Below are 13083 nucleotides of genomic sequence, written 5' to 3' on the forward strand. Positions count from 1 at the left end.
TTAGGGACGTCCCAAGGACGAGAAAAGCACTATGTAAATGCAAGTTTGTTCTTTCTTTCTCTTTGCTAATATTGAACACATTGACAGCAGTTATGGAAAAGTTAGCTTGAAACATTCTGTCGTAAAGACTAAAAGTGATTGTTTCGGTATGAGCAACACTCAAGGAGAAATGTGAGAAAAATACAAATAAAAACACCGTAAAGGAAGAAAAAAATGTCTTATAGGATTCCAATCAGCCCCATCAGCATTGTCCTATTATTGTGAAATCGCTCACTTTTGTTAGTTATGGTCTGTGTCCAAACGAACTGTACTCCTTAAAAAATAAAATGTTATTTTTTTTCTCATTTTATTATTTCAGTCTTTCTTTACAAGACTTTTTAAAATTGCATGAATTTCCTCCAGATTTTTGGATAGTGGGTTAATAGTTTGGAGATCAGGGTGATGCACCTCTGACCTTCTTCAGAGAGGTTCATTTTTACTAGAGGCATACAGCAGAAACTGATGTTGCAATCAATCAGGAGTTTAAGGGGAGATTGTCTGCAAGCACACCAGACCCTTGGGGCAGAGGGGAAAATTGTGTATTAAGGCCGAGCACTGGACAAGGAGAAAGGTAGTCACCAATAAAGAATTCAGGGGAAACTTCTTTACCCAGAGAGTGGTTTGAATGTTGAACTTGCTACCACAAGGAGTAGTTGAGGCAAATAGCATAGATGGATTTAATGGAAGGCTAGATAAGTACATAAGGGGTTAAAGGAATAGAAGGATATGCTGAAGTAGGGTGTAAGGAGGCTCGTGCGGCACATAAATACCAGCACGTTTCTGTGCTGTAAGTACTGTCATTCTATGATCAGAGGGAGGTCTGCCTGTACTTGACAGACCCACCATTACTCAGGTAGGAGCGTCCACAGACATTGCCAAGAAGACTTGGGCAAGTCAGAGGAGATGTGGTTTACCACCTAATCTTGATCAGGGAGGCCTTGCTCCAGTTTGGGATGGTACTCTCAAGGTGCCCTTTTGTTGTGGAAGCAGAAAGGTATCCTGGAGATGCTGGAAGTTGAAGGAGTAGATGCGTAGTGATAAACATGCACAACTTGCATGCCAACCTGGGTGCCTGTAAGTGACTGTGCATCATGCAGCTAACAGTGAACAATCATACAGCTAGTTGTTTTACAAAGACTTGAGATGTTATGGCTTTGGAAGATGTGAGTATGGCAAGATTTTGAACTGTATGTTGCATCTTGAAAATGTACCCTACTGAGGTATGGATATGCAATGAAAGTGCTGTCATGTGATACTTGCATGGGTGAGCAGTAAAAGTGGAAGAGCGGAATAGGCTGACAGTCAACACTTTGTGCTATGCAATCTTGGGCTGTTTTTGAAATATATGGTAATATATTTTCGTGTCAGATTTCTTTAAGTGTGCCATCCTCTCCTGCATCTGTTCCTAGGTCCTGCAGATAGTGTACCTAGCACAGAGCCTGTTTACCACCAGCTGCCTGGATGGTATAGCACTATCCTCTGGGGAGTATGTCCTGAAGTGTCCTTGCACCCACCTCATGTGGCTGCACATCCACTTGTCATCCATCAAACAGGTGCTGTATTACTCCATCACTTCCTCAAATAATCCATCATGTGCCTCCACATTACTCTTCCTTTCACTTCATTAATGCCAAATCTAAGGCTGACATTATCTAAAATTCATTTGGAAGTTTGATAAAGGCTGGAATATTTTTTCTCCCCATACACAGCCACTTACCTTTAAGAGTGCATATCCCTTTAATTTGGACTTGCTGACCAGTCTTTCCACTTCCCCCATTAGGCTTGTTCCCTACACAGGCAGCTATGAATAATTATTCAAATTAGTTGACCGGAGGCAATTAGGGGCAGTTAGTTCACTGCACAGCTAGCTAGCGTTGCTCTAGCAATGTGGCACAAAAGCCTCAATTGCATCAGTAGTGAAGAATCTCCCCTTTAATTTTTTTAAGATTCAGTTTTCTGCAATTATCATAAATGAAATAAACAAATGGGAAAAAATTAACATAATTCACAATTTTGACTAGGAGTTTCTAAATTGGGAAGCCTTAACAAACACATCATAGAATTGGACCAGTTACTAAATAACATTGCAACCTCGCTGCACCTCTGACACAACAGCTAGTTTGGTACAAACTAAAACTCACGTTAATGTTCAGCGTTAAAATTGTTAAGTGACCTTCAACCTTACCCACATTATAAAAGGTGAAGTCTGTCTCTTGTGTTTCAACTTGTTCTTTCTACTCTACCGTATTTATGATAATAACTAGCAAAATAACCAAGTACATAATTAACAAGGTAGTGTTACCATTATTCACCTGAGCAGATGGTGGAAAAAACGCCTCGCATATCGGCTGATCGGATCCCTATATTCTAACACAGTTGTATCAGACAAGGGTCTTGTAGGGGCATAAAATGTTCCAAGGCTTGCTTCAAGGTGTGCTGTAAAGTTAAAACATAATTTTAAAGGAACTTGCAACAAAACCATCAAAATCACTGCAGTAATTTTGAGCTTAAAACTTATCAACCCATTATGTACCTTCCTTGGTGACATTTTCCATACATCTACTGTATTACAGTTTGTGTGAAATAGAAATCGAAGGCTGACTCAGGCCACACACCAAAAGCATTGTTTACTAAAAGAGATCACAACTGTTTCCAGTGCATAATCTCCAGCAATCTTTAACTCATCATCATAGTGGCAGATAAGTGATAAAAGCCACAACAATCATAGGTTCTTCAACTTTACTTTGAATTAAAATAAACTAGGGGTTAAGTGCGAGTTTGATGAGCTTTATAAAAGTGGTATCTATAAACAGTGTAAATAATTGTGTTTTTTTTATTTAGCTTAACTGCAACTTTATCAAGTCTCTTGCTTATTCCCCTAAGTTTAAGTGATGTTCAAAATGAAAACTGATTTGCTATCAATTTACCTGGGTTTATTGGAATTAAATGTTCTCACTAATTTTCACTTAAAACCTGAAAACCTCCCACAACTCAGATTTGTTAAATTTGCAATAAAAACGGACTTTAATGATCTTTATTTAAGGTACATTTTTGGAACAGAGTGAAGGGAGCTTTACCCTGTGCCCAGCAATGCTATTCCTGAACTACAAACATTAGTGCTAATATTGAAGTGTTAAAGAGCGAAGTAAATGCATAGAATGTTTTTAAAACTCAAAGTAATGTACTAGTGATATGGGATAAGCTGGCTGTATTACAGACAACATTTTGATCAAAAATCTGACTGCTACCTTCAGTTTCTAAAATCAAAAGGCCAAAATTCTGGCCTGTATCAAGGGTGGCAAATCAATCGGCAGCACTTGGTATTTGGGGATTGCGCTTTTTTTTTCTAAGCAGCTATTTTCGGGTGGGGAGTGGGGGGGCCAATCTCCCAACTGTCCCCCTCCACATCAAGGGGATCTATCTGGAGGCCTTCCCAGGAATTCTGTCCTTCACGCTGAAAGCTGGCATAAGTTCTACTGAGGCCTTTAGAAAGGCCTAAAACCTTTAGTCAAAATTCTTTATCTTTCTGCAGAGACAGAAGATAAAACTTTGTTATCTTCAGCCACGATTGGCTGTTGGAGGAGCTCAAACAGAGCGGCTGTGGGCCACAAGGATGGATGTCGCTGAAACGACCTTGCAGGTGCCAGCAGCCCGCCCCAACCATTCAAGTGACCCTGTCCTAGGGTTGTCAACTCTGATTGCAGGCATTCCTGGAGGTGTGATCATGTGAAGCCTGAAAATGTTACTGCATTTACCGTATAAAGGTCAGGTCCACTGTAGTTGAGTATTTTTACTCGTGGTTACACGCCAGCAGCTGATAGGCGAGAAGTTCTGAGAACCAGGATGCCGCCCGTGAGCAGAGGAAGAAAGAAACTGTGGGGGGGGGGGGGGGGAATGGGCAGAGAAAAAGAGAGGAAACCGAGGGGTGGGGGGGGAAGGGAAGAGGGGAAATCCTCAGATCCTTTTATATTCCTTTTAAAAAATTTATCCAATTCGCTTTTAAATGACGGTTTAGTTTGCCTGAATAGTTACATGTGGTCAGTTCAAGCATCTTCTTTCTCCCTTTGTTTTTCCAGTGGGAATCCTTGGTCTCCATCCCCATTTACCCAAAGTAAGCTCCCCAGGTTTCACTCACCCCTTTACTGGCTGCTCCTCTCTTGACACTGCTCCCACTCACTACGGTGCTGCTGCTGCTCCCGTCTCTGCAGAAAATATTGATCCCCATGTCCAACCCATTCCTCTGTCTTCCTCTCACCCGCCCCCTCCCCCCCCGCTAAAGTCCTAGTTCCACTGGCCCCCAGTCTCCCGCTCTCTCCCTTGCATTCCGGGAGGGTTTGGCAACCCGGCCCAGTCCCGCACCTTGTGATGGGGCCAACAGTTTGAGGTTGGGGTGGACAGGAGATCCATTCAGCCACACTTCCACCAGCAGAGCGGAATTCTAGATCATAGAATCATTCCCCACTCACTGATCAGTGGATATCAGGGGTTATCAAAGCCCCTCATCATTTTCAACATTTGAGCACTTCTTAATTGTCAATGTTCTAGTGAAAAAGAGCCCCAGTTCCTGTAATTTCTCCTCGTATCTAAAGCCTCTCATATCCCTGAGTAAATACATTCTACAGTCTCTACATGGCCTCAACATCCTTCGTAAAGTAAGGCGCTCAAAATTAGACACAATATTCTCTGGCCTGACCACTGACTTGTTTAAGTTTAGCACTACTTACTTGCTTGCTTTTGTACTCTCTGCCCCAATTTATTAACTTGGGATCACATACACTTTTTAATTTAAAAAAACAGCTTTATCAACTTGTACTCCCACTTTTAAAGATTGATGTAACTAAAACCTCTTTCTGCTCTTCTATTCCTTTTAAAGTTTCACCATTTAGATTATCTTTCTCTCCTTATTCTTCACTCCAAAATGTTTCATTAAAATAGAAAGATGTCATATTCAACCATGTTAACAATTGTGGAATGCTCAGCAGGAATCAGGGATGAAGGGATAATCGGAGAGCCCATAACTCCAGGTACCTAGCAAGCACTTGCTTGGAGTGGAGGATAGAACAGCATGGTTACAAGCAGGGCTCCAGCCTGTTCTCTTGGCGAAGAAAGATGTACAGTATCGAGAGTAAAGAGAGAAAAATAATAAAATAAATAAAAATGAAAGATACAACTGCCATTATTGGATAAGCATTTAATTACGTTTGTGGAAGAAGAATTATTCTGGAGCAGGCTCAGCCCAGTTGCTAATAGACACAAGACACCATGAACGGAGTTAAAACTGCCACAAATCAATGTTTGGTTGTTTTGAGAGATGGAAAAGTGGTTCAGGAGTTGGTGCTTTTTTGAGGCTGGGACCAAGATACATTGTCAGGACAGAAAAGAGAACAGAATTAAATGACTGGAGAATACTGCAGTTAATTTAATATTTCATGCATATCTCACATTCTCTTTCTGGCGTAAGCTTTTGTTTAAGGAGGTGATCCACAATGGCAATGAGGCAAGTGTAGCACTGCGGGCCCACAGTGTTCCAATTCATGCCGCACAAGATATTAATAGCCTCATCGATTTGCTCATAACGAATATATTGGCGGATGAGTTCAGTGGGACTCAGCTGTCCTCTCAATATGGCACCTGTCATAGGAAGAAAATACACTTTTGAGGTAAGACAATTTACAGGACAAATTTGATTTTTTAAAATTAAAAATGGCCTCAGTTTGATGTTAATTAGAGGGAAACCATTGAATTAAATACTGTAGGTCCAGGCAATTATGTCAGTCACACAGTCTCCTAACAACTAGGTCACTAACAAAAGGGGTTAATTATTTAGGAGTTGATTGATGCTGAGAATTCGTTTGATCTTAGTAACAAGGAGTGACTAATCAGCACACTGCTTAACCTTGTAACTATGGTAGAAGAGCAGTACTCACTGGCACATAATTCCCAGTCACATAAGTCTTGTGACTTGTAACAATGCAATATTGTCAGGAAAAAAAAGTTCAGTCATTACATTTTTGGAATGTTTAAGGCAATCAGGTAGTAGGAATCACAAAAAGTGAGAGATGTTAATTGTAGATGTCAATACTCTTCCATCTGGGTGCTTGACCTCTTGTGGGTGGTGAGCTTCCAAATGACCTACACAGGAGAATGAAGTGACAGACAACTCATTGCCTAATTGATTTAAGAACAGTGCTCAGGGAAGCAGTCCAATTAAAATTACAAGCTGGCAATTAGCAGCTCGAACTCTAAATCCCCTCTCAGAGCCTACTGGCAATAAAAGTAAAATGAAATGTGCTTGCAATATGAAGTAAAATCTGTAGATTTCTGGGAAACAGGCATGAGCCAAACCACTAGGGAGAGCAGAAAAAGCTATGCAGGTGTCTAGAGAAAGTAGTATGCCGTAGAGGTAACCAGGTGATTTAGCATTTTTCTAATGGGCAGCATCTAGAAATGGATCAAACATGCAAATGTAATTAATGGAGTGCTTTCGAACACCATACAGCTGCCCATAACAGCCTTTGGCAAGGTAGAAATGGAACACTATGATAAAAAAGTTAACTTTTTTCAAAATGAGTTTAAAATAAGTAATGAAAGACAGCGGTGCAGCACATTTACATGCCAGTAATTGGACTTGGAGTGAATTGCTCCCGAGCTCACTGAGTTTGGCGGGTCAAATCATACTGGCATTGCAAAAAGCTGAACTGAGTTTGTTGGAATTTATCCGTGTGGTGACATCCTGACGTTTGTGTGATGTCACGATGCTCACGCGTAAAACTATTTGGTTAATTCTGGAGCTATTAAAAATATTTGTAACATTATACCCAGGAGGGACAACCACTTGAGGAATGATTTTAGATATGGTTTTTTTCCCCTCCCTAGCCCTGCTCAAGTTTGCCCCCTGGGAGCCGAATTGCAGAAGACCATGTTTACACTGTGATCTGCAACCTGCAGTTAGGCTTTCAAATCACCACATGCTGGGGACTCAACTATTGAGTCTGAAGATCGATTCAATCTGACATCAACCCATTTACATCTCAAGTCTCACAGCTCTACCACAATGGGGTGCCACATATCAATAATAAGTTGTGGGTTTGCAGTACAAATCTCCACGCAATAAATACCCACTCTGAGCAAGGCATAAGAATTACACAAGAACTAGGAGCTGGAGTAGGCCATTTAGCACTTCGAGCCTGCGCCACCATTCAACAAGATCATGGCTGATCTTCTACCTCAACCCCACCTTCCTGCACTATCCCCATATCCCTTAATTCCCTTTGTTCCCAAAATGTTATCGATCTCTGTCTTGAATATACAGAACGACTGAGCATCCACAGCTCTCTGGGGTAGAGAATTACAAAGATTCATAACCCTCTGAGTGAAGACATTTCTCCTCATCTCAGTCCTAAATGGCCCGCCCCTTATTCTGTGACTGTGATCCAGTGTTCTAGATTCCCCAGCCAGGGGAAACATTTTCTCAGCATTAACCCTGTCAAGCCCCTTAGGAATTTTATATGTTTCAATTAGATCACCTCTCATTCTTCTAAACTCTAAGGATTATAGGCCTAGTCTACTCAACCTCTCCTCATAGGGCAATCCCCTCATCCCAGGAACCAGTCTAGTGAATCTTCGCTGCACTCCCTCTAAGGCAAGTACCTGTATGTCTTTCCTTAGGTAAGGAGACCAGAACTGTACACAGTACTCCAGGTATGGCCTCATCAATGCCCTGTATAATTGTACTAAGACTTCTTTACTCTTATACTCTAATCCCTTTTAACAAAAGCTCACATTTGCTTTCCTAATTGCTTGCTGTACCTGCATGTTAACTTTTTGTGATTCATTTACAAGGACACCCAAGTTCCTCTGAGTGCAAACATTTCCCAGTCTCTCATCATTCAAAAAATATTCTGCTTTTTTGTTTTTCCTACCAAAGTGGATAACTTCACACTTCCCCACATTGTAATCCATTTGTTATGTTCTTGCCCACTCAGTCAACCTGTCGATATCTTTCTGCAGCCTCTTTGCATCCTCCTCATAGCTTACTTTCCCACCTGGTCTCCAATCGTCTTGGATCCAATACAATACAATACAATACAAATCGCTTTATTGGCATGATAAGGTACATCTTATGTTGCCAAAGCATCAAAATACATTTATGGTTGAACACATAAACGCGGTTACATTCATACAGTGTATAAACAGGTATATCCCTGAGTTTATAAATATATTTTCGCCTTGTTTATATATATTCTTGTCTTAGTTTACTGGTTGTCCCTCTGTTCATGGCAAGCTGTAACATAGTGTGCCGCCAGTGTTACACAGCTTCTCTCCTCCCCCAGTAGGAATGGGAGTTTTTGGTTGTCAGTCCCCTTGCCATTGGACTAAGACCTTCCCTCTGTCAAGACCATGTGGTAGCTGGTGTGCAACGGCCACCCCACGTTAAAAGAATTCACGCACAGGCATCTTCTACCCTCTAAAATGAAGTTCGGGACCTGGAACATCAGGACCCTCATGGACAACCCCAACAGCGACAGACCGGAACGCCGTACTGCTATCGTTGTCCGAGAGCTCAGACGTTTCGACATAGACATCGCCGCCCTAAGCGAGACCCTGCGGGCAGGAGAATGCCAGCTCAAGGAGCAAGGCGGTGGTTACACCTTCTTCTGGAAAGGCAAACCTGAAGAAGAACGCCGCCTAAATGGGGTAGGCTTCGCCATAAAAAATTAGCTAGTTGAATGTCTCAGAGACTCCTCTTGTGGAATAAACAAACGCCTCATGACTCTACGGCTCACCCCAGCCCAGAACCAGTGTGCTACGGTCATCAGTGCGTACGTTCCAACACTGGAAGCCACAGATGAGACCAAAGAGGAATTCTACTCCAGCCTCGAACAATCCCTGTCCCGAGTCCCAACATAGAAACATAGAAGATAGGAGCAGGCCATTCAGCCCCTCAAGCCTGCTCCGCCATTGATGCGCTATCAATTACTCATAAAAGACTGAGAGTTAGAAGAGTAACTAAAGGCTTTTATTAACAACAGAATGGAGGTCTGCCTCGAGTGGTCGACCGGTCCAGGATACCAAGGGCTGGGGAGCAGTCACCTTTATACTAGGACCTGTGGGAGGAGTCAGCCGAGGCATGTCCAGGCATGTACACAGTGGAATACAAACAGGACAAACAGGAATACAAACAGTGGTTTACCACAGCCATTTAATGAGATCATGGCTGATCATCCAAATTCAGTACCCTGTCCCTGCTTTCTCCCATATCCCTTGATCCCTTTAGCCTTAAGAAATATGTCTAACTCCTTCTTGAATATATTTAATGAATTGGCCTCTACTGCCTTTTGTGGTACAGAATTCCACAGATTCACCATTCTCTGGGTGAAGAAATTCCTCCTCATCTCCATCCTAAATGGCTTACCCCTTATCTTTAGACTGTGACCCCTGGTTCTGGACTCCACCGCCATTGGGAACATCCTTCCTGCATCTAGTCTGTCTAGTCCTGTTAGAATTTTATAAATTTCAATGAGATCCCCTCTCATTCTTCTAAACTCCAGTGAATATAAGCCCAATCAACCCAATCTCTCCTCATATGTCATTCATGCCAGCCCAGGTATCAGTCTGGAGAATCTTCACTGCACACCCTCCATGGCAAGAACATCCTTCCTCAGATAAGGCGACCAAAACTGCACACAATACTCAAGGTGCGGTCTCGCCAAGGCCTTGTGCAACTGCAGCAAGACATCCTTGCTCCTGTACTCGAATCCTCTCGTTATGAAGGCCAACATAACATTTGCCTTCTTAACCGCCTGCTGCACCTGCATGCTTACCTTCAGCGATTGGTGCACAAGGACACCCAGGTCTCACTGCACTTCCCCTTCTCCCAGTCTATTGCCGTTCAGATAATAATCTGCCTTCTTGTTTTTGCCACCAAAGTGGATAACCTCACATTTATCCACATTATACTGCATGTGCCATGCATCTGCCCAATCACCCAACCTGTCCAAATCATACTGGAGTTTCTCTGCATCCTCCTCACAGCACACATGCCCCCCAGCTTTGTGTCATCTGCAAACTTGGAGCTATTACTTCTAGTTCCCTCGTCTAGATCATTAATATATATTGTGAATAGCTGGGGTCCTAGCACCGATCTCTGCGGTACCGCACTAGTCACTGCCTGCCACTCGGAAAAAGACCCGTTTATTCCAACTCTTTGCTTCCTGTCTGCCAACCAGTTCTCTATCCAAGTCAGTACCTTACCCCCAATCCCACGTGCTTTAACTTTACACGCTAATCTCTTATGTGGGACCTTATCGAAAGCCTTCTGAAAGTCCAAATACACCACATCCACTGGTTCTCCCTGATCTATTCTACCAGTTACAACCTCAAAAAATTCCAGTAGATTAGTCAAGCACAATTTACCTTTTGTAAATCCATGTTGACTTTGTCCGATCCTGTCACTGTTTTCCAAGTGCTCTGCTATTACTTATCTTTTATAATGGGCTCTAGCATTTTCCCCACTACCGATGTCAGGCTTACCGGTCTATAATTCCCCATTTTCTCTCTACCACCTTTTTTAAATAGTGGGGTTACATTAGCTACCCTCCAATCCATGGGAACTGTTCCAGAGTCTATAGAATTTTGGAAGATGACCTGCAATGCATCTACTATTTCTAGGGCCACTTCCTTAAGTACCCTAGGATGTAGATTATCAGGCCCTGGGGATTTATTGGCCTTCAATCCCATCAATTTCCCTAACACCATTTCCCTACAAATACTGATTTCATTCAGTTCCTCCCTCTCATTAGACCCTATGTTCCCCGACATCTCTGGGAGGTTATTTGTGTCCTCCTTTGTGAAGACAGAACCGAAGTATGTATTTAATTGGTCAGCCATTTCTTTGTTCCCCTGATTCTGACTGCAAGGGACCTACGCTTGACTTCACCAATGTTTTTCTCTTCACATATCTATAGAAGCTTTTACAGTCAGTTTTTATGTTCCCTGCAAGCTTACTCTCATGCTCTATTTTCCCCCTCTTAATTAATCCTTAATATGTCCTCCTTTGCTGAATCCTAAACTGCTCCCAATCCTCAGGTTTGCTGCTTTTTCTGGTCAATTTATCTGTCCTCTCCTTGGATCTTATGCTATCCCTAATTTCCCTCATTAGCCATGGTTGCGCCACCTTTTTTGTTTTATTTTTATGCCAGACACGGATGAACAAATTCTGTAGTTCATCCATATGATCTTTAAATGTTTGCCATTGCCTATCCACTGTCAGCTCTTTAAGTAACGTTCCCCAATCCATCCTAGCCAACTCGCGCCTCATACCATCGTAGTTTCCTTTATTTAAATTTAGGAGCCTAGTCTCTGAGTCAACTACTTCACTTTCCATCTTAATGAAGAATTCTATCATATTATGATCGCTCCTCCCCAATGGGCCTCGCACAACAAGATTGCTAATCAATCCTTTCTCATTACATAATACCCAGTCTAAGATGGCCTGATCTCTAGTTGGTTCCACGACATATTGGTCCAGGAAACCATCCTGTATACACTCTAGGAATTCCTTCTCCACAGTATTGTTACTAATTTGGTTAGCCCAATCTATATGTAGATTAAAGTCACCCATGATAACTGCTGTGCCCTTATTGCATGCGTCTCTAATTTCCTGTTTAATGCCATCCCCAACCTCAGCATTACTGTTTGGGGGTCTGTATACAACTCCCACTAACGTTTTCTGCCCCATGGTATTTCTCAGCTCTACCCATACAGATTCCACATCATCAGAGCTAATATCCTTCCTTACTATTGTGTTAATTTCCTCTTTAACCAGCAATGCTACCCCACCTCCTTTTCCTTTTTGCCTGTCCTTCCTGAATGCTGAAATCCCAGCCTTTCTCACCCGAGAGCCATGTCTCCGTAATCCCAATGATATCATATCCGTTTACATCTATTTGCGCAGCTAATTCATCCACCTTATTACAAATGCTCCTCGCATTAAGACACAAAGCCTTCAGGCTTGTTTTTTTAAACACCCTTAGTCCTTTTAGCATTATTATTTACTGTGGCCCTGTTTGATTTACACACTTGATTTCTCTGCCTTCCACTTTTGCTTTTCTCCTTCCTGTCTTTTGCTTCTATCCTTGCTTCTCTTTCCTCTGTCTCCCTGCACAGGTTACCAACCCCCTGCCATTTTAGTTTAAACCCTCCCCAACAGCACTAGCAAACACTCCCCTTAGGACATCGGTCCCGGTCCTGCCCAGGTGCAAACCGTCCAGTTTGTTCTGGTCCCACCTCCCCCAGAACCAGTTCCAATGTCCCAGGAATTTGAATCCCTCCCCCTTGCACCATTCCTCTAGCCACGTATTCATCTGAAATAGCCTTCTATTTCTATTCTGATAACATGTTTCACTGGTAGCAATCCTGAAATTACTACCTTTGAGGTCCTATTTTATAATTTACCTCCTAATTTCCTATATTCAGCTTTTAGGACCTCATCTCGTCTTTTACCTAGATCGTTGATACCTATATGCACCACGACTGCTGGCTGTTCACCCTCCCCCTCCAGAATGCCCTGCAGCCGCCCCGAGACATCCTTGACCCTTGCACCAGGGAGGCAACATACCATCCTGGAGTCTCATTTGTGGCCGTAGAAACGCCTATCTATTCCCCTTACAATAGAATCCCCTATCACTATAGCTCTCCCGCTCTTTTTCCTCCCATCCTGTGCAGCAGAACCACCCATGGTGCCAGGAAATTGGCTACTGCGGCCTTCCCCCGATAAGCCATCTCCCCCAACAATATCCAAATTGGTATATCTGTTTAAGAGGGGGGTGGCCACAGGGGACCCCTGCACTACCTGCCTGCGCCTGCTACTCTGCCTGGCGGTCACCCATTCCCTTTCTGCCTGTGCACCCTTTACCTGCGGTGTGACCAACTCCCTAAACGTGCTATCCACAATGTCCTCAGCATCGCAAATGCTCCAGTATGTATCCATTCGCAGCTGCAGCGCAGCAATGCGGTTTGTCAGTAGCTGCAGCTGGATACACT

The 13083-nt window shown here is 42.8% G+C and overlaps 1 protein-coding gene across 2 annotated transcripts in view; it reads right to left on the bottom strand.

Annotated features, from left to right (window-relative positions):
• wdpcp (WD repeat containing planar cell polarity effector) overlaps window positions 1-13083 on the bottom strand; it is a 322735-nt gene that overhangs the window by 171613 nt on the left and 138039 nt on the right. For both annotated transcript variants that reach the window (XM_085981577.1, XM_085981578.1), the window contains exons 11-12: window positions 5482-5670; window positions 2352-2475 (exon numbers count right to left, since the gene is read on the bottom strand). In XM_085981577.1, the coding sequence (XP_085837703.1) occupies window positions 2352-2475; window positions 5482-5670 (313 nt within the window). The remainder of the gene's footprint in view (window positions 1-2351; window positions 2476-5481; window positions 5671-13083) is intronic.

The sequence above is a fragment of the Somniosus microcephalus genome, chromosome 3, assembly GCF_052327205.1.
Source record: "Somniosus microcephalus isolate GS21.2 chromosome 3, FLI_Smic_1.0, whole genome shotgun sequence".
Classification (NCBI taxonomy): Eukaryota; Metazoa; Chordata; class Chondrichthyes; order Squaliformes; family Somniosidae; genus Somniosus; species Somniosus microcephalus.